Source organism: Pan paniscus, chromosome 19 (assembly GCF_029289425.2).
Source record: "Pan paniscus chromosome 19, NHGRI_mPanPan1-v2.0_pri, whole genome shotgun sequence".
In the NCBI taxonomy this organism is placed as follows: domain Eukaryota; kingdom Metazoa; phylum Chordata; class Mammalia; order Primates; family Hominidae; genus Pan; species Pan paniscus.
Genome location: NC_073268.2, coordinates 54,568,815 through 54,591,157, shown reverse-complemented (window position 1 = coordinate 54,591,157; position 22,343 = coordinate 54,568,815). Strand labels below are relative to the sequence as shown.

At 44.9% G+C, this 22,343-nt stretch overlaps 1 protein-coding gene across 4 annotated transcripts in view; it reads right to left on the bottom strand.

Moving 5' to 3' along the window:
- Positions 1-330: 330 nt before the first annotated feature.
- Positions 331-22,343, bottom strand: part of SLC47A1 (solute carrier family 47 member 1) — a 44,775-nt gene continuing 22,762 nt past the window's right edge. Inside the window, exons 11-17 of one of the 4 annotated variants that reach the window (XM_003807275.6) lie at positions 19,137-19,245; positions 18,940-19,015; positions 12,582-12,651; positions 12,213-12,345; positions 7,873-7,967; positions 6,585-6,666; positions 331-2,098 (exon numbers count right to left, since the gene is read on the bottom strand). In XM_003807275.6, the coding sequence (XP_003807323.3) occupies positions 1,872-2,098; positions 6,585-6,666; positions 7,873-7,967; positions 12,213-12,345; positions 12,582-12,651; positions 18,940-19,015; positions 19,137-19,245 (792 nt within the window). In that variant the 3' untranslated portion in view covers positions 331-1,871. Of the gene's footprint in view, positions 2,099-6,580; positions 6,667-7,872; positions 7,968-12,212; positions 12,346-12,581; positions 12,652-18,939; positions 19,016-19,136; positions 19,246-22,343 lie in introns of those variants that run through there. The other 3 variants (XM_008959367.4, XM_008959366.5, XM_063599226.1) reach the window with 3 other exon arrangements.

Below are 22,343 nucleotides of genomic sequence, written 5' to 3'. Positions count from 1 at the left end.
GAAAGAACCTCCTCTTATCCCCAGGGGGTCCCTGCCCTACCTGGCAAGGGGAAGGGCAGGGGGTCCTGTGTGAGGGGAATGGAGACAGGGTTCGAGGGTTCCTGACGAGGAGCTGGGGAGGGGCCTCTGCGGTGTCTGCCCCCCTGCCCCCAGGCCCAACCCCGAGGGCCACAGTGCAAGCCTTTATCTGCCTTCCTGGAGAATGGGCCTCGTGGCCCCAAGAACAAGGCACTGAGGGTAGAGATACCTTAAGGTGGCCCCAACCAAAATCAGCAGTTGGGTGTTTTTTACTCAAAGTAGGTAACTTTTCTGATTTTGTTATTTCAGGAAAAGGCCATACCTAGAGCATTATATCCATCCTAGCACTAAGTCAAAAATGTAGAGGCAAAATCTCTATTTAATGTTTTATTTTGGAAGAAAGAATTGCATGTTCAGGGCATCCATGTAGACCAGTTGGTCCTCGGTATGTCGGAACAACACAGAGAAGGCTGGAGGTTTTATCAAAAGAAATGTCAGTATTGCTCTTTGAGAAAGTTTATTGGCACCAGGAAGGGTGCTGGGAGCTGGCAAGCTACAACTGGTGAGCAACCGGGCAGGCAAAATTATTCCTAGAGCTTCAGCAAGTTATCTCAGCAGTTATGGATAAAGCTGGTCCCAGCTTACAGCACACAGTTTCACCAGCTGGATGTGCAGAGAATTACATTACTAGATTAATGTTATGTGCCTGAGGTGCTTTTATCCCTGGCTTCTTGACTTTTGATTGGGTGTGATAAGAATGACTTAATTTGGTGTAATCCACTTTCACAGCACTGAGCATACTTAGTATGTACTGAGGGTTGCTGAATTAACGGTGTGTACCGCACCCCAGGAAGGCTTAATGAAGTAGGATTACTGCTTAAGCTAAGACCTTTATTAAAATTTTGTCCTCTGGCCAGTCGTGGTGGCTCATGCCTATAATCCCAACACTTTGGGAGGGCAAGGTGGAAGGATTGCTTGATCCCAGGAATTCAAGACCAGCCTGGAAAACAAAGGGTAGACCCTGATATAAAAAATTAGCTAGGCGTGGTGGCACACGCCTGTGGTCTCAGCTACTCAGGAGGCTGAGGTGGGAGGATCACTTGAGCCCAGGAGGTTGAGGCTGCAGTAGGTCATGCACACACCCCTACCAGGAATTATCAGTCCTTGTTTGGATTTCCACAGCTCGAAAGATTTCCCAACTGTTTTTCAGTGCCCATGGTGCCTAGATCTAGACCTCAAATGAAGATTAACAAATGCCAGCTGGGCATGGTGGCATACCCCTGTAGTCTCAGCTACTCTGGTGGCTGACACAGGAGGATTGCTTGAAGCCCAAGAGTTCCAGGCTGCAGTGAGCTATGATCGCACCACCGCACTCCAGCCTGCATGACAAAGCAAGACTTCCGTCTATTAAAAAAAAAGTTAAAACAAAAACAAATACCATTTGCTCAGTGAATAGTAATCTAAGGCCCAAGGAAAGATATACTGTAAAATATATTTTACATAATTCAAGCAGTATGAATTCTTAAGCACTTAGTTTATGGGTTTGTGTCTAAAAAAATAGCAGAAGTATCAAAGCCATTGGCCAATGCAGTCAGCACATTGATCCTTGCTTGGTTCAGATAGTGGTGAATTACTACTCATGTCATCTTTCAGACAGTGTCTTGGGCCACAATATAGCTTTTAACCTTAGTTGCTTTTTCTTTTTATAGAAAAATGTGTCTTTGCATTCCCAGCCCTCAAAATCCATGGGCACACCTGAATGACATTAACTCAAAGTAAATTGTCACTGGTGGGCCTGTGAATTGTGTGTAAGCTCAAAAGCATCACTTGACCTGACTTTCTTTCCTGCCACATCACTGAATTCTGACATAGAACCTCACTAAAATCCCCACCAGCAAGATTAAGAAGACCCCCAGGAGCAGAAGCCCTCGCCGCAGCACCAGCTGTTTCCTGGACAATTTAGCGCCGTCCTGTGGATGTTCCGGCAAAGGTTCTTCTTGGCGCATCTGCTGATCTGACTGAGGCTCGCCTGTCTTTCCAACATCGTTCGTTAAAATTCCTTCAAGGTTTTCAGGGCACCCTAGGAGGAAAAAGGAACTTAGCAGCTTAAAAGGGATTTTTTTTTTCATTTTTATAAAAGGCTATGTATAAAAGGAATATGTGCTAATAGTGGAGAGAAAGTTAATTCAGGACACTATTGCTACAGTGAATAAATAAAAGAAATCCTATCGCAGAGTGCCCCTCCACTCACTCCTTCATGAACACCGATGATCCTACCAGCGCTGGCTTGGGTGCTCCAGGGAGCACTCTCCCAGGAGCTAGAGAAATAAGGTAGCCCTCTCCATTAAAATTCACAGGGAAGCCGGGCGCGGTGGCTCATGCCTGTAATCCCAGCACTTTGGGAGGCTGAGGCAGGCAGATCACCTGAGGTTGGGAGTTAGAGACCAGCCTGACCAATATGGAGAAACCCCGTCTCTACTAAAAATACAAAATTAGCCGGACATGGTGGCACATGCTTGTAATCCCAGCTACTCAGGAGGCTGAGGCAGTGAGGCAGGAGAATCGCTTGAACCCAGGAGGCAGAGGTTTGGGTGAGCCAAGATGGTGCCATTGCACTCTAGCCTGGGCAACAAGAGCAAAACTCCACTCCAAGGGAAAAAAAAAAAAAAAAAAAGGATTCACAGGGGAAATTTTCAAGGAGCCAACACCCATCTAATAAGCATTTCAGAACAAAACACAAGGAGAAACAACCTAAGAAATAATTCAAGTCTGGGTGCGATGGCTCACGCCCGTAATTCCAACACTTTGGGAGGCTGAGGTGGGAGAATACCTTGAGCCCAGGAGTTCAAGACCAGCCTGGGCAACATAGTGATACCTCATCTCTACAAACAAAAACTTTGCTGGGCCTGATGGCACATGCCTATAGTCCCAACTACTTGGGAGACTGAGGTGGGAGGATCACTTGAGCCCAGGATATCGAGGTGCAGTTACCTATGATTGTGCTACTGCAGTCCAGCCTGAGTGACAGAGAGAGACCCAGTGTCAAAAAAAAAAAAAAAAGGAAGGAAGAAAGAATACAAGGCTATTCACAGAATGGGAGAAAGATGTGACCGTTCACATCAAAGGGCCTACTAAGTATTGAAGGATTGCAGAGAATTTCACCCCAAGATATGGCTCCCTGGTATAATGAGTATTTTAAATTAAAAACTCTTTAGAGATCAACAGGCCTCGAAAGAGACTTTTCCCCATCTACATAAAAGCCAGACAAACCCACCAAGAAGAACAATTGCCAAACCTTTTACAAAATAATGCCAGTCTCTCAGGTTCATTCAACTTCCAAAGGGAACCAGTCTGTCCACCCTGCCCCCAATCCATTCATTCTGCAAAATATTCAATCATTTTCCCTAGTACTCATTTACTATCCCTCAACAGAAGCACCAAATGCCCTATCTCCTCTCTCCCCTCTGAAAGTTGGTTATATGAGTGTTGGGCCTCACTGGGATGTTGGGTAATGACTGTGATTCTTCCCTTGTGCATGGTTAAATACATTTGTATGCCTTTTCTCTTATTCATCGGCCTTATTATAAGTTGATTTTTCAGTGAACCATCGGAGGGCAAGGGGATAGCTTCTCCTTCACCCCAACAGTTTCAAGCAGATAATGACTCACACCTAGACTTAGTCTCAAGACACTTCAGAACAGTAAGAGTAATAGGCCAGGCGTGGTGGTTCACACCTGTAATCCCAACACTTTGAGAGGCTAAAGCAGGAGGATTGCTTGAATCCAGAAGTTCAAGACCAACCTGGGCTGCAAAGCAAGACCTGGTCTCTACAAAAATATTAAAGGGTTAGCTGAGCATAGTGGCGCGCACCTGTAATCCCAGCTACTCAGGAGGCTAAAATGGGAGGACTGTTTGAGCCTAGGAGTTTGAGACTGCAGTGAGCTATAATTGCACCACTGCACTCCAGCCTGGGTGACAGAACAAGACCCTATCTCAAAAAAAAAAAAAAAAAAAAAAGGAATAATAATAAGAAAATGTCCTAAAAGCTTCCGAAGAGAAAAATGAAGGCATATTACATAATGGCACGAGAATAAGCTTGGCCATCCCACTTCCTAATGAGCATAAGTGGATGAATGTTAGGAATGTAGCAATATCCTCAGAGTTCTGAAAGAAAATCATTTTGGGCCGGGTGCAGTGGCTCATGCCTCTAATCCCAGCACTTTGGAAGGCTGAGACAGGCAGATTGCTTGAGCCCAGGAGGTCAAGGCTGCAGTCAACCTTGATCGCACCACTGCACTCCAGCCTGGGTGACAGAGAAAGAGAGAAAAAGGGAGGGAGGGAGGGAGGGAGGGAGAAAAAGAAAATCATTTTGAACAGAATCATACCAGCTCACACTTAACAAAATGCTTTCCCTGGTCAGGCAGTTCTGGGTGCTTCTCAACCCCAACAGCGGTAGTATAAAAGTAAGTGCCATTGTTAGGCCGGGTGTGGTGGCTCACGCCTGTAATCCCAGTACTTTGGGAGGCCGAGCCAGGCAGATCACTTGAGGTCAGGAGTTCAAGAAAAGTCTGGCCAACATGGTGAAACCCCGTCTCTGCTAAAAATACAAATATTAGCAGGGTGTGGTGGTGCACCACCGCACACGCCTGTAATCCCAGCTACTCAGGAGGCTGAGGCAGGAGAATCACTTAAACCTGGGAGATAGAGGTTGCAGTGAAAACGAGCCACTGCACTCCAGCCTGGGCAACAGAGTGAGACTCAAAAGCAACAACAGGGATAAGTGCTATTGTTATGCGGATTTCACAAATCAGGGAAATTGGCAAGATGGTAGAAAACATCCACCAACCCTTCCCTGAAGATCATTATAGAACCTCAATAAAACAAATTAAATATCATCTTGAAGGCATCAGAATGCAAACAATGTAATGAAGAGTCACCAGGGCAAGATCCAGGGGACGAAGGAAACCCAGAGGGGCTGCCCAGCCTCTGGGGCTGCTTCACATCAGAGAGTTCATTCAGATCAGAGAGATGACAGGATGCAGGTCAGAGAGACCTACATCCAGATCACATGACTGAGACGCTGAGCAGGGCTTTGGGGACTTGGGTACCTACCAAGAATCAGGCCCTGGCAAACCTCTCTGTACTTGAGGTTAGAACCCCAAAGGGCTGCATCCAAGACTTAAGGATGAACCAGTCCGGGTGTGGTGGCTCACGCCTGTAATCCCAGCACTTTGGGGGGCCGAGGAGGGTGGATCACTTGTGGTCAGGAGTTCGAGACCAGCCTAACCAACGTGGTGAAACTCCATATCCACTAAAAATACAAAAATTAGCCAGGTATGGTGGCGGACGCCTATAATCCCAGCTACTTGGGAAGCTGAGGCAGGAGAATCACTTGAACCCGGGAGGCGGAGGTTGCAGTGAGCTGAGATCACGCCATTGCACTCCAGCCTGGGCGATAGGGTGAGACTGCTTTAAAAAAAAAAAAAAAAAGCATGAACCAGAAGAAGTAAACCAAGCCTTACACTGGCTGCAGCACACCTTCAGTTTGGCTGGGTGCTCCAGAAAGCTCCATTTCCAAGATTGCCCTAGACTGCTGGTCACCCTCAGTGTCCAACAGAAGGAAAAGAAAATCCTCTCTGAAGATAAATAGACAACATTCTTTCAGGCTCAAGTTACTTCTATGAACAATTTTCAAATATAAAGTCTGGAACATAATCAAAGATAACCAGGCCAGGTGTGGTGGCTCACGCCTGTAATCCCACTGCTTTGGGAGGCCAAGGCAGGAGGATCGCTTGAGCCCAAGATGTAGAGGGTGCAGTGAGCTACACTGCACACCATCCTGGGCAACAGGGCAAGACCCTCTTTCTATTTAAAAAAAAAAAAAGTTTGTCTTTAATTTTAAAAAATTAATTTAAAAATAAATTAAAATCAAAGATAACCAGACACACAGCACAGGAGCCTAGACAACATGAATGAAAATTGGCAGAAACAACACAACTGACCACTGACTGAGTATCAGCCATTCTATGAAGTCAAAGGGTTTAAATTATAAAGGAGCAAGGGTTACTGAGAGTGGGTGGCTAACTGCCTAAGGGGCCAGGAATCGGGGGGATTACTCAACTGACTGAAGAAAACCGTAACCACATTTGCACGATGTGCATCAGAAGCAAAGGTCCAAGCAACGACCTGTTTAAAGCCCACAAGTGTCTGCCTGATGAACAGCAGGGACCCCATTAAAACAAACAAATGTCAGTTTCTAAGCTATGGTAGAAGCACAGTATTTCCAAGTGTTAGAAATGCCTGCAAAGTGCTTGCAGAAATTAGGGGAGGAACTGGGGACCTTTCAGTCATCTATAGCGGTTTACTAATGTGTGGAATTAAAGCAAATAAACTTGAACTCAGTTTACCTTGAATTGTGTGTTACTTGGCTTTATCATGTGTTTCTGAAACATTATTGCCCTATTTAAATGAGAGCTCATAGCAGCAAATCTAGCTGTGTCTCACTAACAGCCCCTCCAGTCCTACCTAGACAGGCCTGTCAAAGGGCTGAGGGAGTCATATCTTACCTGGGTGAAGCGGATCCTGAGGGACAGCAGAATTCCCACTCCGAGGCACGTTGTTTACTTTCAAATTGGCGTGTACCTGAGCCTGGAAAATGAAACTCAGTCCATCAGGCTTCACAATAGTGTTAATATGGTATTTTACTTGACCACCTAGTTTAGGAAGAGCCAAGCCATTTTCCTTAATTGGCATGTATAGCTGAAGTTCCTCTCATTCACAGGTCATCTTTCATAAAGATTGAAATGGGGCCAGGCTCAGTGCTCACACCTGTAATCCCAGCACTTTAGGGGGCTGAGGAGAGAGGATTGCTTGAGCCCAGGAATTCAAGGCCAGCCTGCGCAACACAGCAAGATCCCATCTCAATTAAAAAATTAAAAACAAAAAAATAACAACAACAAAAAAAAAACAGCCAGGCATGGTGGCGCATGTCTGTATTCCCAACTACCTGGGAGGCTGAGACAGGAGGATCACTTGAGCCCAGGAGGCTGAGACTCCAGCAAGATGTGATCCTGCCACTATAGTCCAGCCTGGGTGACAGAGTGAGAGCCTGTCTCTTAAGAAAAAGAAAACAGAAAAAGCTGAAATGGGGTCCATGAAAGGGAAGGTGGGATGGGAACAGTACAGGGTGAGGGAGACAGGGACAAGAGAGGGACCAAGATCATTTAGAACTCTCCCTTTTTACTTTATCTCTTTCTTTTTAAAAAATTTTTATTTGTAGAGACAGGGTCTCGCTCCATCACTCAGGCTGGAGTGCAGTGATCACAGATGACTGCAGCCTCGAACTCTAGGGCTCAAGCGATCCTCCTGCCTCAGCCTCCTGAATAGCTGGGACTACAGGCATAAGCCACTGTACCTCGACTCATCTCATTTTTCTACCACCTATTTCTAGACCTCACACTGACCCTAGAAAGTTGAAGGGAAGGATGCACACAAGTATCTTAACAAAACATTTGGAGACCATAAAAACAACATCAGGATGACTTTGATGCATCCCACATTTCTCTCCAGTTCTAATTCTTGTCCTGAAATTGGATTTTCTTGCACAAGGGTGACAGCCTGGCATGGGAGACAAGGAAGAAAGGAGTCCCCTGTTTTTCTGGGAATAGATAAAGCCAGGATCATCTGGCCCTTCACATCTGAACTGTCTAGTTAAAACAACAAGAACAATAGTATTCATGAGATAAGAATAAAGAAAATGAGAAAAGAACTTTCCAAAAGAAAAAAGGGAGAGCCAGATCAGATCCTGTTTTTCTAGGAGAGGAACCTTTACCGGGACAGAATGAACATAGTTACCTGCTGACAGGCTTTTTTCCAATTTAGCTGAATAATAAAGCCTAGAAAACACACAGCTTGAAAGACTGTACAGATGATGATCCCTGACCACAGACCTAGAAATAGAAATATTTAATAGAGGTTAATTCCATAGAAAACCAGCTGCCCCTGGGGAGTATGTTTTGCCTATATCACTTCTGTCAGCCATACTGAATATCTGCTTTCATGGCTGAGGTGGAGCCCACAGTGGGCCAGAGACCTCTATCCTGCTCCTCCTCAGGCTTCCAGAAGGTTCCAGAAGGTTCTGGAAAGCCCAGTACTCCTTGAGGCCACCCCCTAAAAGGGCCATCTCTTTTGGTTCAGGATTTCAGAACAAATATTCAGAGGATATTTTTGGCCTTACTGATTATAATGCTTGAATATTAAGAAAAATGCCAGTTATAAGGAAATTAAAATTTCCCAGGACCAACTACTTCTGCCCTGGTTTCCTCAAAAAAGGGGACTAACATTAAAAAAAAAAAAGCAGAAATCACTAGCCATATAAATTACTGATGTTCTCTCCCTCAGAGTTCCTGCCAGACCTTGGACCTTAACTTGCTTCTGACACAGACTTTGCTAGAAGCTTCCAGAGCAGGGCTGAGCACCTACAGATGACTGGAGAACACCAAAGGCAGGCCAGGTGGGAATGGATGGCGGGAAAAGCCCTGTGAATCTCAAGGCACCACACAGGGCACAGAGGGAGACCCCAGGTGAGGAGGGTTTTTTGGTCAACAGTAAACTAATGGCAGAACCAAAAGCTCCAACAATAACCAAGAGACAAAGTCCTGACCGTAATAAAAACAGACCTCTGCCTCACAAACTGCAGCACCCTGCCCAAGAAACCCCACCCCATCTACAATAAACCCAGGAAGCCAGCCTTCCCTAAATCAGACTTGCAGGAAGCAAGATCGCCGCCTTTGGTAACAATCCAGGAAGCTAACCAGTAACTTCTGTAACGATTGGCCCCAGATGGCCAGGACTTGATTAGCAACTGACAGCTTCCCTAATTTTGGTCTGCACTTCCAACTTAGGACCAACCAGAGAAAGTAAAATACATCCCCCTAACCAATCACATGGGAGGCCCATTTCTAGTCAGCCACCTCCAGCATCCCCCAGATCAACAATCTCCACTCAGGACACACCTGCAGCCTCCCCTTTTATCCACTGTGACGCTTTCCCACTCCTTTGCCTGCCTTTGAGTCTCTGCCCAAATGCAAGTGGTGGCAGCCAACACCCTTGCTGAGAATACACAGACTTTGCTTGTCTTGCTTGGTTGGTCCTGGTTTATTTCCACAGCTGTCCAGATCTATGTAAGGGTTAAGGTGGCTAGTCTGGGTTCCTGGTTTATGGATTTGGTACAGGTTTTACAGCTCTGTTTCTTGGTACCAATCACATTTTTCAGGTATGATCAGCCTGCCCTTTTGTTTGTTTGTTTGCTTTTTAGAGTCAGGGTCTTGCTCTGTTGCCCAGGCTGGAGAGCAGTGGCATGACCACAGCTCACTACAGCCTCCAACTCCTAGAGTCAAGTGATCCTCCTGCCTTGGCTTCCAAAGCACTAGGATTATAGGTATGAGTCACTACGCCCAGCCTAGCCTGCTCTTAGAATAGTATAGTTGGTGCCACCTGCTAGTCCTATAAAAAATTAGTAAAAGCAAGCTACTGGCTTCCTCTTTCAAATCCAGTGTTCTCAGTACATAGAAACAAGCTCACCCGAACCACCTTAAACAGGAAATAACCAGCTAACTCCAGCTATAATTTGAAAGTTATGAATTAGATTTCCAATAATTTTAGCATACATCATTTAAAAGATTTCTATTTGACCCAACCTAGGAGCCCAAAGTGGGATGATTATTAGATCTCATGGGCAAGGCCCAGGAATTTACATATTTAAAACGTCTCCCAGGGATTCTGAGGGTCATTATGATTTCCTGAGGTTGCTTCTGAGAACCTGCAGAATTCTGATGCTCTCCTAGACACCTTGTATAGGTATACTGCATACCATACCAGGAGACACAATACTCAAAACCAATTCGTACCACAATTTCTTCTAATAGGTGGGTGGGGGGGATTGACTATAGGCTTCTCATAGAGCCCTCACATCCCCAGGGCCCCCACCATTTCTTTTCAGTGATTCTCAACTTCCTCTTCTACTTTGCACAATTAGTTACGCTTTTTTTTTTAAGGTAGAGTCTCACTCTGTCGCCCAGGCTGGAGTGCAGTGGTGCCATCTTGCTCACTGCAGCCTCCGCCTCCCGGGTTCAAGCAATTCTTGTGCCTCAGCCTCCCAAGTTGCTGGAACTACAGGCGCACACCACCACACCTGGCTAATTTTTGTATTTTTAGTAGAGACGGGGTTTCGCCAAGTTGCCCAGGTTGGTCTCGAACTCTTAACCTCAAGTGAACCACCCACCTCAGCCTCCCAAAGTGCTGGAATTACAGGCATGAGCCACTGTGCCTGGCCTAGATATATTCTGTTAAATGAATAGGTGAGCCAAGGACAGCACTTGGGATACAGATGGATTTATATTTCAAAGCAGGTTCCTCATGCCTGTAATCCCAGATACTTGGGAGGCCAAGGTGGGAGGATCACTTGAGTCAAGGAGTTTGAGACCAGCCTGGGCAACATAGCAAGACCCCATCTGTAAAAAATGAAACAGGAGAATAAAGTAGACTCCTCTTCTAAAAAAGTTGAACTCATAGAAGTAGAGAGTAGAATGATGGTTACCAGGGACTGGTGGCAAGGAGGGGAGGGCATGGGAACGGGGAGTTGTTAAGGTACAAATTTCTGATAGACAGGAAGAATAAGTTTTGAGATCAATTGCACACCAGGGTGACTGTAGTCAATGTACTGCACATTTTGAATTAACTAAGTAAATTTCAAATGTCTCACCATAAAAAATAAGTGGTGATAAGTATGTTAATTAGCTTAATTTAATCATTCCACATTTTATACATATATCAAAACACCACACTGTACCCCATAAATGTATACAACTATAATTTGTCAATTTAAAGTTTAAAAGATATAATATAGAGAATTTAAATTATTTCCTTAATATTTTATACTGATTGCACGTTGCAATAATTTTAGACATATTGTGTTACATAAAATACATTACTTTAAAAATAAAAATAAATTAGATTTCTATAATATTTGCATTAGCTAGGCAATTGGCAAATCCAAACTATGAATCACACCAGAAACTCAGCTAAATAATTTTCTGCACTATCATGCAAGCCCAATGAACTTTGCATTGGCAATACTATTCTTTGAACAACTCCTGTATTTTTAATTAAAATATTATTGAACTTGAGAAAAATGTGCCACATAAAGGAACATACTGAACTGGAAGTCCCCTGTAGGTATCAGTTGACTTCTCACCACCTCTGAGCCTGCCAAGTACAGATGAATCAAAACAAGCCACGCTTTAAGTCAGTCACTACTCACCTCAAAGATAAATGTCCAGGTTTTCATATCATCATTTATTAACTGCCAATATGTTCCAAATTATTATTTTAGAAATCAAAGCTGGGCAGTCATTTATTTCCGTACTTTTTAAAAAGATTAGCTCTGGTAATTTCAGATGCTGTGGATTAAGTTTTTTCTTCCAAATGTGGGAAGGTGCTCAAGTCCACCCCCTTCCTTCTGTGCTGTTCACACCGATCACGTGTATGGCCTTGTGGGGAGCTCTGTGGGGGCACAGAGCTAAGGCTGCACAAGGAGGGAGGTGGAGGCTGCGGAGTGCGATGAGGGTGATGAGAAGGGCACTGGCCACCCATTGCCCTCCAAGGATCCAGCCATGCTGCTTGGTGAGCACACGGGGCACTGCTCTAGGATGCAGAGTGCCACCGTGAGTGCAGACCCTGCAGCACCCCACGCACGCAGGACCGCCTACGATAGCCCTGGCCCTGCAGAGTCACCCTCAGGGGCTCACATGCTGTCTCTAAAGAACAGCACGAAACACGCTAAGGGGATGCTTCCAAATGCTTCTTCAGCGGTCCCTGCTGTTGCCTCCTTTAGAGAAGTGAGGGCTGGATGACTCAGGATAGGAGGTTAGTAGAAAGGGCATCTGTGCTCAAGTGTGTCAGCGTGGAAGATCGCCCACAGGGGTGTGAGGGGCAGGACCACATAGCCTTGGGGCCCTGGCTAGAGCTGGAGGTCACCTCCTGAACGCCCCCTACGCTCTCTGACAAGACACAGAATGGACGTGGGCGAGCTCCCGAGTTTCAGAGGTGAGCCTCAGTCAAAGACCTGTGTGCTCCGACGGTCATTTCCTGGGCTGGTGAGCAGCTAAGCCCTGCCTGCAGAGGTTAGAGCTTACCCATCACTCCAAGTGTGGTTGCAAACATCAGCACGATCCCGATGGGGAGGCCAACCACATAGTACCCAATGGTATTCACAATGGCTCCAACCTTCTGATTTCCACTCCCCCTCAGAACGCCACCACTCGTGCACTGCAGGCAGAGAGCATTCCATCACTGTGAACACATCCGGCGCTCTTAAAACACTCCCATCTCCCGAGCACTTCATATTCTGTGCTAAAATCCATGGTAAGGTGACAGTATCCTTCTAAACGAAATGTGATAACAATATTCAATCTTCCTACCTATGCTGGCCCCTCCTCTCAGCTGAAATTTACCACCATCAGAAGATCATAACAGTGCTTAGGGGACTACTACATAATACTTACAGCAAGAGCTTCAAAGAGGTGGGAAACAGCATAAATTGGAACCACCTGAGCCACCAGATTAATGATGTCTCTGTTAGGAAAATAAAGCACGTGGTGATTAGGAGACAAAGTGGAGAAAGAAGTATATAGCTTTCTGGCTAGGCGCAGTGGCTCATGCCTGTAATCTCAGCACTTTGGGAGGCTGAGGCGGGAGGATCACCTGAGGTCAGGAGTTTGAGACCAGCCTGGCCAACATGGTGAAAGCCCGTATCTAATAAAAATATAAAATTAGCCAGGCCTGGTGGTGGGTACCTGTAATCCCAGCTACTCAGGAGGCTGAGGCAGAAGAATCGCTTGAACCCGGGAGGCAGAGGTTGCAGTGAGCTGAGATCTCATCACTGCACTTCAGCCTGGATGACAGAGCGAGACTGTCTTAAAAAAAAAAAAGTATATAGCTTTCTGCATATTACAGACATGCACATGCATTGAGGCCAGCAGCCTAGTCAGGGACAGTTCACCTGTTGCTGGGTCCATAGAGGAAACTAACTGCATGTTGTATCTCACAGCTTTTAGAAAAAATATGCAGCACCACACCCTTGTCTTCAAGAGATATGTTTCAAGTCCCCCAGTGGATGCCTGAAATCGCAGAGAGGACTGAACCCTAAATACATTGTGTTTTCCTTATACACAAATACATTATGATAATGTTAATTCATAATTTGGGCACAGTAAGAGAGTAACAACAGTAGTAATAAAGTAGGCCATAACCACATGCCAGCATCACTACTTTTGTGCTTTGGGATTACTAGCACTGTGATACCAAAACAGTCAATCTGAAATAACTAGCGGGTGGAAAGCACACACAGTGTGGAGATGTTGGACAAAGGGATGATTTCATGTCCCAGGCGGGACGTGAGATTTCCTCCTAATACTCGTAACAGCACGCAATTGAAAACTTATGAATTGTTTATTTCTGGAATTTTCCACTTAAGATTTTCAAACCACCGGGCACGGTGGCTCACGCCTGTAATTCCAGCACTTTGGGAGGCGGAGGCGGGCAGATCCCAAGGTCAGGAGATCGAGACCATCCTGGCTAACATGGTGAAACCCCATCTCTACTAAAAATACAAAAAAATTAGCCGGGCGTGGTGGCGGGCGCCTGTAGTCCCAGCTGCTGGGGAGGCTGAGACAGGAGAATGGCGTGAACCTGGGAGGCAGAGCTTGCAGTGAGCTGAGATCATGCCACTGCACTCCAGCCTGGGCGACAGAGCGAGAGTCCATCTCAAAAAAAAAAAAAAAAGATTTTCAGACCAAAATTGACTGCAGGTGACTAAACCTTGGAAAGCAAAACCAAGGATAAAGAGGGGTTACCGCATAGTCCATTTGGTCAGTGTAGACAAATCAAGGGATTTGGTGACATCCCTCCCCCGTTCCCCATCAGCTGAAAAGAAGTTTGGCTGGGCACAGTGGCACACACCTATCATCCCGGCAAGTTTGGATGCTATGATCATCCTTCTTTTAAGATGATGCCACAGGCCAAGTCTGACTGTGTCTCCTAGTAAGCCTGAGTGAAGCACTACAGAGTAAAAATTAAGTTCCCTCTATGGAACGAAGGTTGGTAAAGGCCACAGATATATTCTGCAGAATTATCCTTGCTTCCTAGAAATGGAACCCCTAAAGCTACAGACTTGGATTCTAACCTCTGCATGTGAAGGGAGATGAGAAAAATGCTGCCCTGACCTGGGGAAGCAGGAAATTCACAACACCCTTGGAGTGAGTTTGGTCACTCTAAACTAGAACCTAGAAGACTGTCTCCCAATAAATACTTGTTTAATTACTAAATAAGAAATCCAGCACTGGCCCAGGAGTGGTGGCTCATGCCTGTAATCCCTGCACTTTGGGAGGCCAAGGCAGGCAGATCACCTGAGGTGGTGAGTTCGAGACCAGCCTGACCAACATGGAGAACTCCCATCTCTTCTAAAAATACAAAATTAGCAGGTGTGGTGGTGCATGCCTGTAATCCCAGCTACTCGGGAGGCTGAGGCAGGAGAATCACTTGAAACCAGGAGGCGGAGATTGCGATGAGCCGAGATCGTGCCATTGCACTCCAGCCTGGGCAACAAGAGCGAAACTCCATCTCAAAAAAAAAAAAAAGAAAAGAAAAGAAATCCAGCACTGAACAAGATGATCACTTCCTCCTCACCAAAAAGGACAGAAATATAATTACTTTATTCAAATTTTATTTTTTGAATAGGTAACACGCACATGGTCAAAAAATGGAACAATATGAACAAGATAGTAAGCAAAGTCTTACTGCAATGCCCTTCCAGTTTGCCCCAGTACCAGCCCTGCCTCCTCCAGGTAACAATTCCTAGCACGTTCCATGTTTGTCTAGTGTCTATGAAAACATAAGCAAATACAAATGTATATTCTTAATTTTCCTTTCTATATTCTATCATTTCACATGCAGCATTCTCTATATGATGTTCTGCACCTTGCTTTTTCCACCTGAGATATTATATTCACTTTTTTTTTAAGACAGGTCTCACTGTCACCCAGGCTGGAGTGGAGTGATGCAATCATGGCTCACTGCAGCCTCAACCTCTCAGGCTCAAGTGATCCTCCCACCTCAGCTTCTTGAGTAGCTAGGACTACAGGTGCACACCACCATGCCCAGCTAAATTTTATTTTTTGTAGAGATGGGGTTTCACCATGTTTCCCAGGCTGGTCTTGAACTCCTGGGCTCAAGTGATCCTTTTGCCTCAGTCTCCCAAAGTGTTGGGATTACAGGCATGAGCCACCGCACCTGGCCTATATTCACTTTTATATTTCACCCAAATATATTCTTTTCAATGTGCTGCTAAATTCTGTCTAATAACATTTTTTTTTTGTCTGAGACGGAGTCTCGCTCTGTCGCCCAGGCTGGGGTGCAGTGGCTCAATCTCGGCTCACTGCAAGCTCCGCCTCCCGGGTTCACGCCATTCTCCTGCCTCAGCCTCCCGAGTAGCTGGGACTACAGGTGCGTGCCACCACGCCCGGCTAATTTTTTGTATTTTTTAGTAGAGACAGGGTTTCACCATGTTAGCCAGGATGGTCTCCATCTCCTGACCTCGTGATCTACCCACCTCGGCCTCCCAAAGTGCTGGGATTACAGGCGTGAGCCACCGCGCCCAGCCTATGTCCAATAACATTTTATTTTGGATTTTTAAATTCATATTAATACATGAGAGTGATCTGTGATTTTCTTTCTTTTTTATGTGCAAACTTTGTCAGATTTTGGCACCAATGTTATATTTGCTTCATAAACAGAATGCAAAGTTTTCCTTTTCCTGTGCTCTGAAATTTTCTGTTTTATCTATGTTGGCAATTCCCTATGTTTTGAAGATTTTATAAAATTATCCTTTGGAACCTTCTGGGATTGTGCTTTTTGACATTTTAAAAGAGCTTTCTCGGCCGGGCGTGGTGGCTTACGGCTGTAATCCCAGCACTTTGGGAGGCCGAGGCGGGCGGATCACAAGGTCAGGAGATCGAGATCATCCTGGCTAACACGGTGAAACCCCATCTCTACCAAAAATACAAAAAATTAGCTGAGCGTGGTGGCGGGCGCCTGTAGTCCCAGCTACTTGGGAGGCTGAGGCAGGAGAATGGCGTGAACCCGGGAGGCAGAGCTTGCAGTGAGCTGAGATCATGCCACTGCACTCCAGCCTGGGCGACAGAGGGAGGCTCCGTCAAAAAAAAAAAAAAAAAGCTTTCTCTTATTTCTTACAGGAAATCAGTTATTTAGACCTTCTATCTTTTCTAGGGTACATACTGATCAATTATTTCCCTAGAAAATTATCTGTTTATTCCACGTTTTTAGATTTCCTTGGAAAAAGTTGTGCAAAGTAGTCTCTTAGGATTTTTTAAAATGATTGTGTTTAGTAGTAACGTCCCCCTTTATTTGTTAGAGGTGCCGTTTCCCGCCCCCTGTGATTAAGTTAGGTAGAGGTTCATCTCTTTCACCGATTCTACCAGGTTGGGTTGATCCTGGCCACCTTACAAGTAATTTGATTGTTGAGTTTCTGATGTTTCCTCATCTCGTCAGTTCTATAGTTTGTGGGCCTCTTGTTTTTCATTCTTTTCCTGGGCTGTATGGTTTCCCAAGTGGACAGATTCAGAGTCCAGCTTCTACTATATTCCTTCTGAAACCATCCATTTATCCTGGTCCTCATAAAGTTCATCCTGATTCCCTTTGTGAGAAAAGCCAACTATTTGCCATCGCCTTCCCCACTCATTCTGAGTGAGGGAGTTATAAACTTTTTTTTTTTTTTGAGACAGAGTCTCACTCTGTTGCCCAGGCTGGAGTGCAGTGGCACAATCTCAGCTCACTGCACCCTCCGTCTCCCAGGTTCAAGTGATTCTCCTGCCTCAGCCTCCTGAGTAGCTGGGATTGCAGGTGTGCCTCACCACGCCTAGCTAATTTTTTTTGTATTTTTAGTAGAGACAGGGTTTCCCCATGTCGACCAGCTGGTCTTGAACTCCTAAACTCAGGCAATCCATCTGCCTCAGCCTCCCAAACTGTTGGGATTACAGGAGTGAGCCACCGTGCCTGGCCTAAACATCTTATTTCCCCATAACAAAATAGCTGAAGCTGAAAAATGAAAACCTACGATCTGAAGTCAAAAGTCAAATGGGTGAAGAATAAACCATGAAATTAGTTCTGTCCACTCCACCAGCTTTCTGAATCCAGGAAGGCAAAGTCCATTTGCATTTTGTAACTGCTGACAAAGGTGTCCAAATAAGAAGTATCCCCACGAAGTTTCTATATAGTCCGAATGTACACACTAGCATCGCTGATGAAGGAAACAAATTCTGCAGAGCAGAGCGGACTTATCCAAGAATTCTTCAGTAATCAATCTGAGAATATGACTTTTGAGACAGCTCACTGGTGAGATTTTAACTTCGATTCAGTTTGACAAACATATTATGCAACTACTACAAACCGGGCACTTTGGCCGATACTAAGAAACCAAGAGGATTCTTATCATTGGAAACAAAATAATTAACTGAAAATGTAATTAATCGTACTAAAAAGGGGTTTCCACCTTTAAAATACATGACCAGCAGAAGCATAAAATCATCACCAATGCCCATTAAGTTGGCATTGTAGATTATACATCAGTTCCTACATCTAATATGTTCTTCCCAAGTAACATCAGTGGAGCCTCTGATCTTTTTTTTTTTTTTTTTTTTTTTTTTGAGACAGAGTCTTGCCCTGTCGCCCAGGCTGGAGTGCAGTGGCGGGATCTCAGCTCACTGCAAGCTCCACCTCCCGGGTTCACGCCATTCTCCTGCCTCAGCCTCCCAAGTAGCTACAGGCGCCCGCCACCACGCCCAGCTAATTTTTTGTATTTTTAGTAGAGACGGGGTTTCACCGTGTTAGCCAGGATGGTCTTGATCTCCTGACCTTGTGATCCGCCCGCTTCAACCTCCCAAAGTGCTGGGATTACAGGTGTGAGCCACCGCGCCCGGCCGAGCCTCTGATCTTGAAAATGAGTCAGACATCCCTGCTGCAACAACCATAGGTGGCCTCTATGATAGCATCTATCCAACTTAACCATTTCTTTTTTAAATATTGAGATGGAGTCTCATTCTCGTCACCCAGGCTGGAGTGCAGTGGCACGATCTTGGCTCACTGCCACCTCTGCCTCCTGGGTTCAAGTGATTCTCCCACCTCAGCCTCCTGAGTAGCTGGGATCACAGGCATGTGCCACCATGCCCAGCTAATTTTTGTATTTTTAGTGGAGATGGGGGTTTCACCATGTTGGCCAGGTTGGTCTCGAACTCCTGACCTCAGGTGATCTGCCAGCCCTGACATACCAAAGTGCTAGGATTACCAGCGTGAGCCACTGTGCCCGGCCTCTTTTTTAAAAAAAATCCTAGTTTTAAAAAACTTTTTCTGCTGGCATCTTGCTCCTGGAGGAACCATTTCTTTCTTTCTTTTTTTTTTTTTTTAAGACGGAGTCTTGCTCTGTTGCCCAGGCTGGAGTGCAGTGGCACAATCTCGGCTCACTGCAACCTCTGCCTCCTGGGCTCAAGAGATTCTCCAGCTTCAGCCTCCCAAGTAGCTGGGATTACAGGTGTCTGCCACCACACCCAGCTAATTTTTGTATTTTTAGTACAGATAGGGTTTCGCCATGTTGGTCAGGCTGGCCTTGAACTCCTGACCTCAGGTGATCCCAAAGTGCTGGGATTACAGGTGTGAGTGAGATGTTTTCTTTTTACTGATATGATTTCAAACAGCAATGTTTCTGAACAGCCTGATTTTAGAGAACAAAGTTTCTCAATGAACCATTTCTTTATCACAGATTTCACATTTCAAGAAAATCCTAGCACTCACCGGTCGGTAGTAAAAATGTACCCCACGTGATCCTTACAGCTTAACAGCAGGACACTGAAGGCTACAGCAAAGAGCACTGAAGGTAAAAACGGCAGAAGAAACAACACAGTGAACAAGAAGATCCACAGGAAGTGGGGGAGCCTGGGTTTTGCATGCAGAGACTGCACCAAGAGCCTCGGGTAAAGGGGTCTCAGCACCTGTAATCAGCAGGGAAACGGTAGAGGACTTCCGTGCCTGCTCCATGTCTCCAGCACCCAGAGCGTTTCCTACCCGGACACTGGCAGCCACACTGAAGCCTGCAGGGACCTAAAATAAAAAGGAAACCTGCAACAACGAGTGAGAAACTGCAGAGCGAGAACACGTGCAGAGAAGCAGCCTCATGCCTCAAACCTGGTGGGAAAACTTGGTCCTAAAAGTTTTGAAAAGACTGATTTGCAACATCCCCTTTGTCTAGCCAGGAACTCCCACGCTACTGTGGAAACTGAGCCCCAGGTTACAATGCTTAGCACAAACTGGGCTTTGCTGCAGAGCTTCCAACCTCTGCAACATGAGGGTGCTGCACAACCATGTTCCTCCTCTGGGTGTCGGGGGATGGACTGACTCACCAGGAGCCCAGGCTTGTGTCTGGTTTTTTTTGTTTTTGTTTTTAAATAGGGACAGAGGTCAGGCGGGGTGGCTCATGCCTGTAATCCCAGCACTTTGGGAGGCCGAGGCAGGTGGATCACTTGCGGTCAGGAGTTTGAGACCAGCCTGGCCAACATGGTGAAACCCCATCTCTATTAAAAAATACAAAACTTAGCTGGGCGTGGTGGTGCACGCCTGTAATCCCAGCTACTCAGCAGGCTGAGGCAGGAGAATCGCTTGAACCTGGGAGGCGGAGGTTGCAGTGAGCTGCGATAGTGCCACTACATTCCAGCCTGGGCGACAGAGTGAAACTCCTTCTCAAAATAAATAAATAAAATAAAATAAATAGGGACAGGGTCTCACTCTGTCCCTCAGGCTGGAGTGCAGTGGCACAATCATAGTTCACTACAGCCTCGACCTCCTGGGCTCAAACGATCCTGCAACCTCAGCCTCTCAAGTAGCTGGGATCACAGGCATGCGCCTCCACACATGGCATAGTGTCTGTTCTGAAAGACCATCAAGGGATCCAGCTTAGAAGACAGGAGTGGCACTAAAGGAACTGCAGGGAAACAACCTGTATTGTGGTTAGGGATCAGGATTCTGAAGCCAGATTGCTTGGGCTCAAATCCCAGCACAGCCACTTTATCAGCTGCATCACCCTGAGCAAGTTACTTACCCTCTCAAAACCTCCAGAGTTTTATCTGTGAAAGGAGTTGAATCATAGAACCTATCTCATTGGGCTATTGTGGGAACTTAATGAGTCCATACATGCTAACTGCTTAGAAGAAGCATGTAGGAATTGCTCAATAAAGATTTACCGTTACTATTATTTATAAAGTTACTTGAAAAATTAATATTAATAAGGAAAAAGGAGTCATCACTTGTTGAAACGTGAACATTGCCTTAGGATCAGGATGACTATGGACCAGCTTAAAGAAAATCTGATACACAGATTGAGAAATAAAAAAGTAATAGAAGACTGAGTCTCTGCCTATAAATTCACAAGTAGGGACAAACAGAGATCGCCTGACAAATTATTTATTCATTACAAAGGGAAAGGTAGTAACTTGACAGGAGAAACCTGGCAGGCACCACCTTAACCAAGCAATCAAAGTTAATACTGGCAGGGTGCAATGGCTGTGCCTGTAATCCCAGCACTTTGGAAGGCCAAGGTGGAACGATTGCTTGAGCCCAGGAGTTTGAGACCAGCCTGGGCAACATAACAAGACCAAATTTTTTTTTTAAATTAGCTGGGAGTGGTGGTGCATGCCTGTAGTCCCAGCTACTCAGGAGGCTGAGGTGGGAGGATTGCTTGAGTCCAGGAGGTCAAGACTGTAGTAAGCCAAGATCAGGCCGCTGTCACCAGAACAAGACACTGTCTTAAAAAAAAAAAAAATAAGTAAAATAAAAACAACCACCAACAAGTAAAAAGTAGTATCACCAACACTGAGACAGATCAACATCATGTGCCTCCTGATATGGTGCACTAAGAAGGACACAGCATCACTTCTCTAGCTTTCCTGCCCAAAACGGACAATCTAAATTTATTTATAAGGAAACATCAGCTGCACCACACTGAGTGAACTTCTACAGATAACGGCCTATGTTCTTCAAAAATGCCAAGGTCAAGAAAGACGAAGGAACAATGAAGATCTGTTCCAGATTAAAGGACACTAAAGAGATATGATGCTAGGGGAAAATTAGTGATAAGGGGCATTACCAGAACAATTGGTATTGTTTTGAATTGACTGTATTGATATAGTATTTGAACATGGACTGTGTAGATAGACCAGACAGAATAAATGTGACAAAACTGGTGAACCTGAGGAAAGGGCATACATCTTTCTTTTGATTAAGAAATACAAGTGTAAATTCTTACAAGCCTATTGGAAAGCATATGGAAATATATTCAAAAGACATAAAATCATACCTTTGTTTCACTTTTACGAATCTTAAAGAAATAATCAGACAAGTATATGAAGATATTTTTTCCTAGGATGTTCCTTGAAGAGTTGTTAATATTGAAACATTGGAAATAAACTATTCAACCATAGGAAATTGATTTTAAAAGTATATCACATATAGTGGAATCCTATATACCATTAAGCATTTTGACTTAGATATAGTTAATGAATTTACTCAAATATAAAATGTAAATAAAATATTAAAAGTGAAGTAAAAAATCCATGTTAAAAAACTCTGCCAAGGATAGACAAACAAAAACAAAAAACATAGGTCTGCAAGAGAATAATTCTTAAACAAAACAGAAAATGTGTACTCTATGTTTTAAAACATAACCAATATCAGAGGGAAAAAATCTAAGTGTTAATACTGCAAAAAATGCCAAGCATATCTGCTGGCTTGAGTTTCTCCCCACATTACAAACTCCCTTTGTTTTTAATTTTACATTTCTAAAATGGTACTTGCTTCCTTCAGAATCTCCAGTTGATGTTTTCAGGAAAATAAAGCCAAAGAAAAGCCTCCTAATGACTAGTGTTCTCTATGATCAAAATTTCCTCCCTTTTAAGGCTGAATAATACTCCACTGTATGCATAGAACCCATTTCATTCACCCGCACACACATAGGTTGCTTCCACCTTTTGTCTACTGTCAATAATGCTCCTGTGAACACAGTTAACAAGTCAGGCGCGGTGGCTTACGCCTGTAATCCCAACACTTTGAGAGGCCAAGGCGGGTAGATCGCCTGAGGTCAGGAGTTCAAGACCAGCTGACCAACATGGTGAAACCCTGTCTCTACTGAAAATACAAAATTAGCTGGG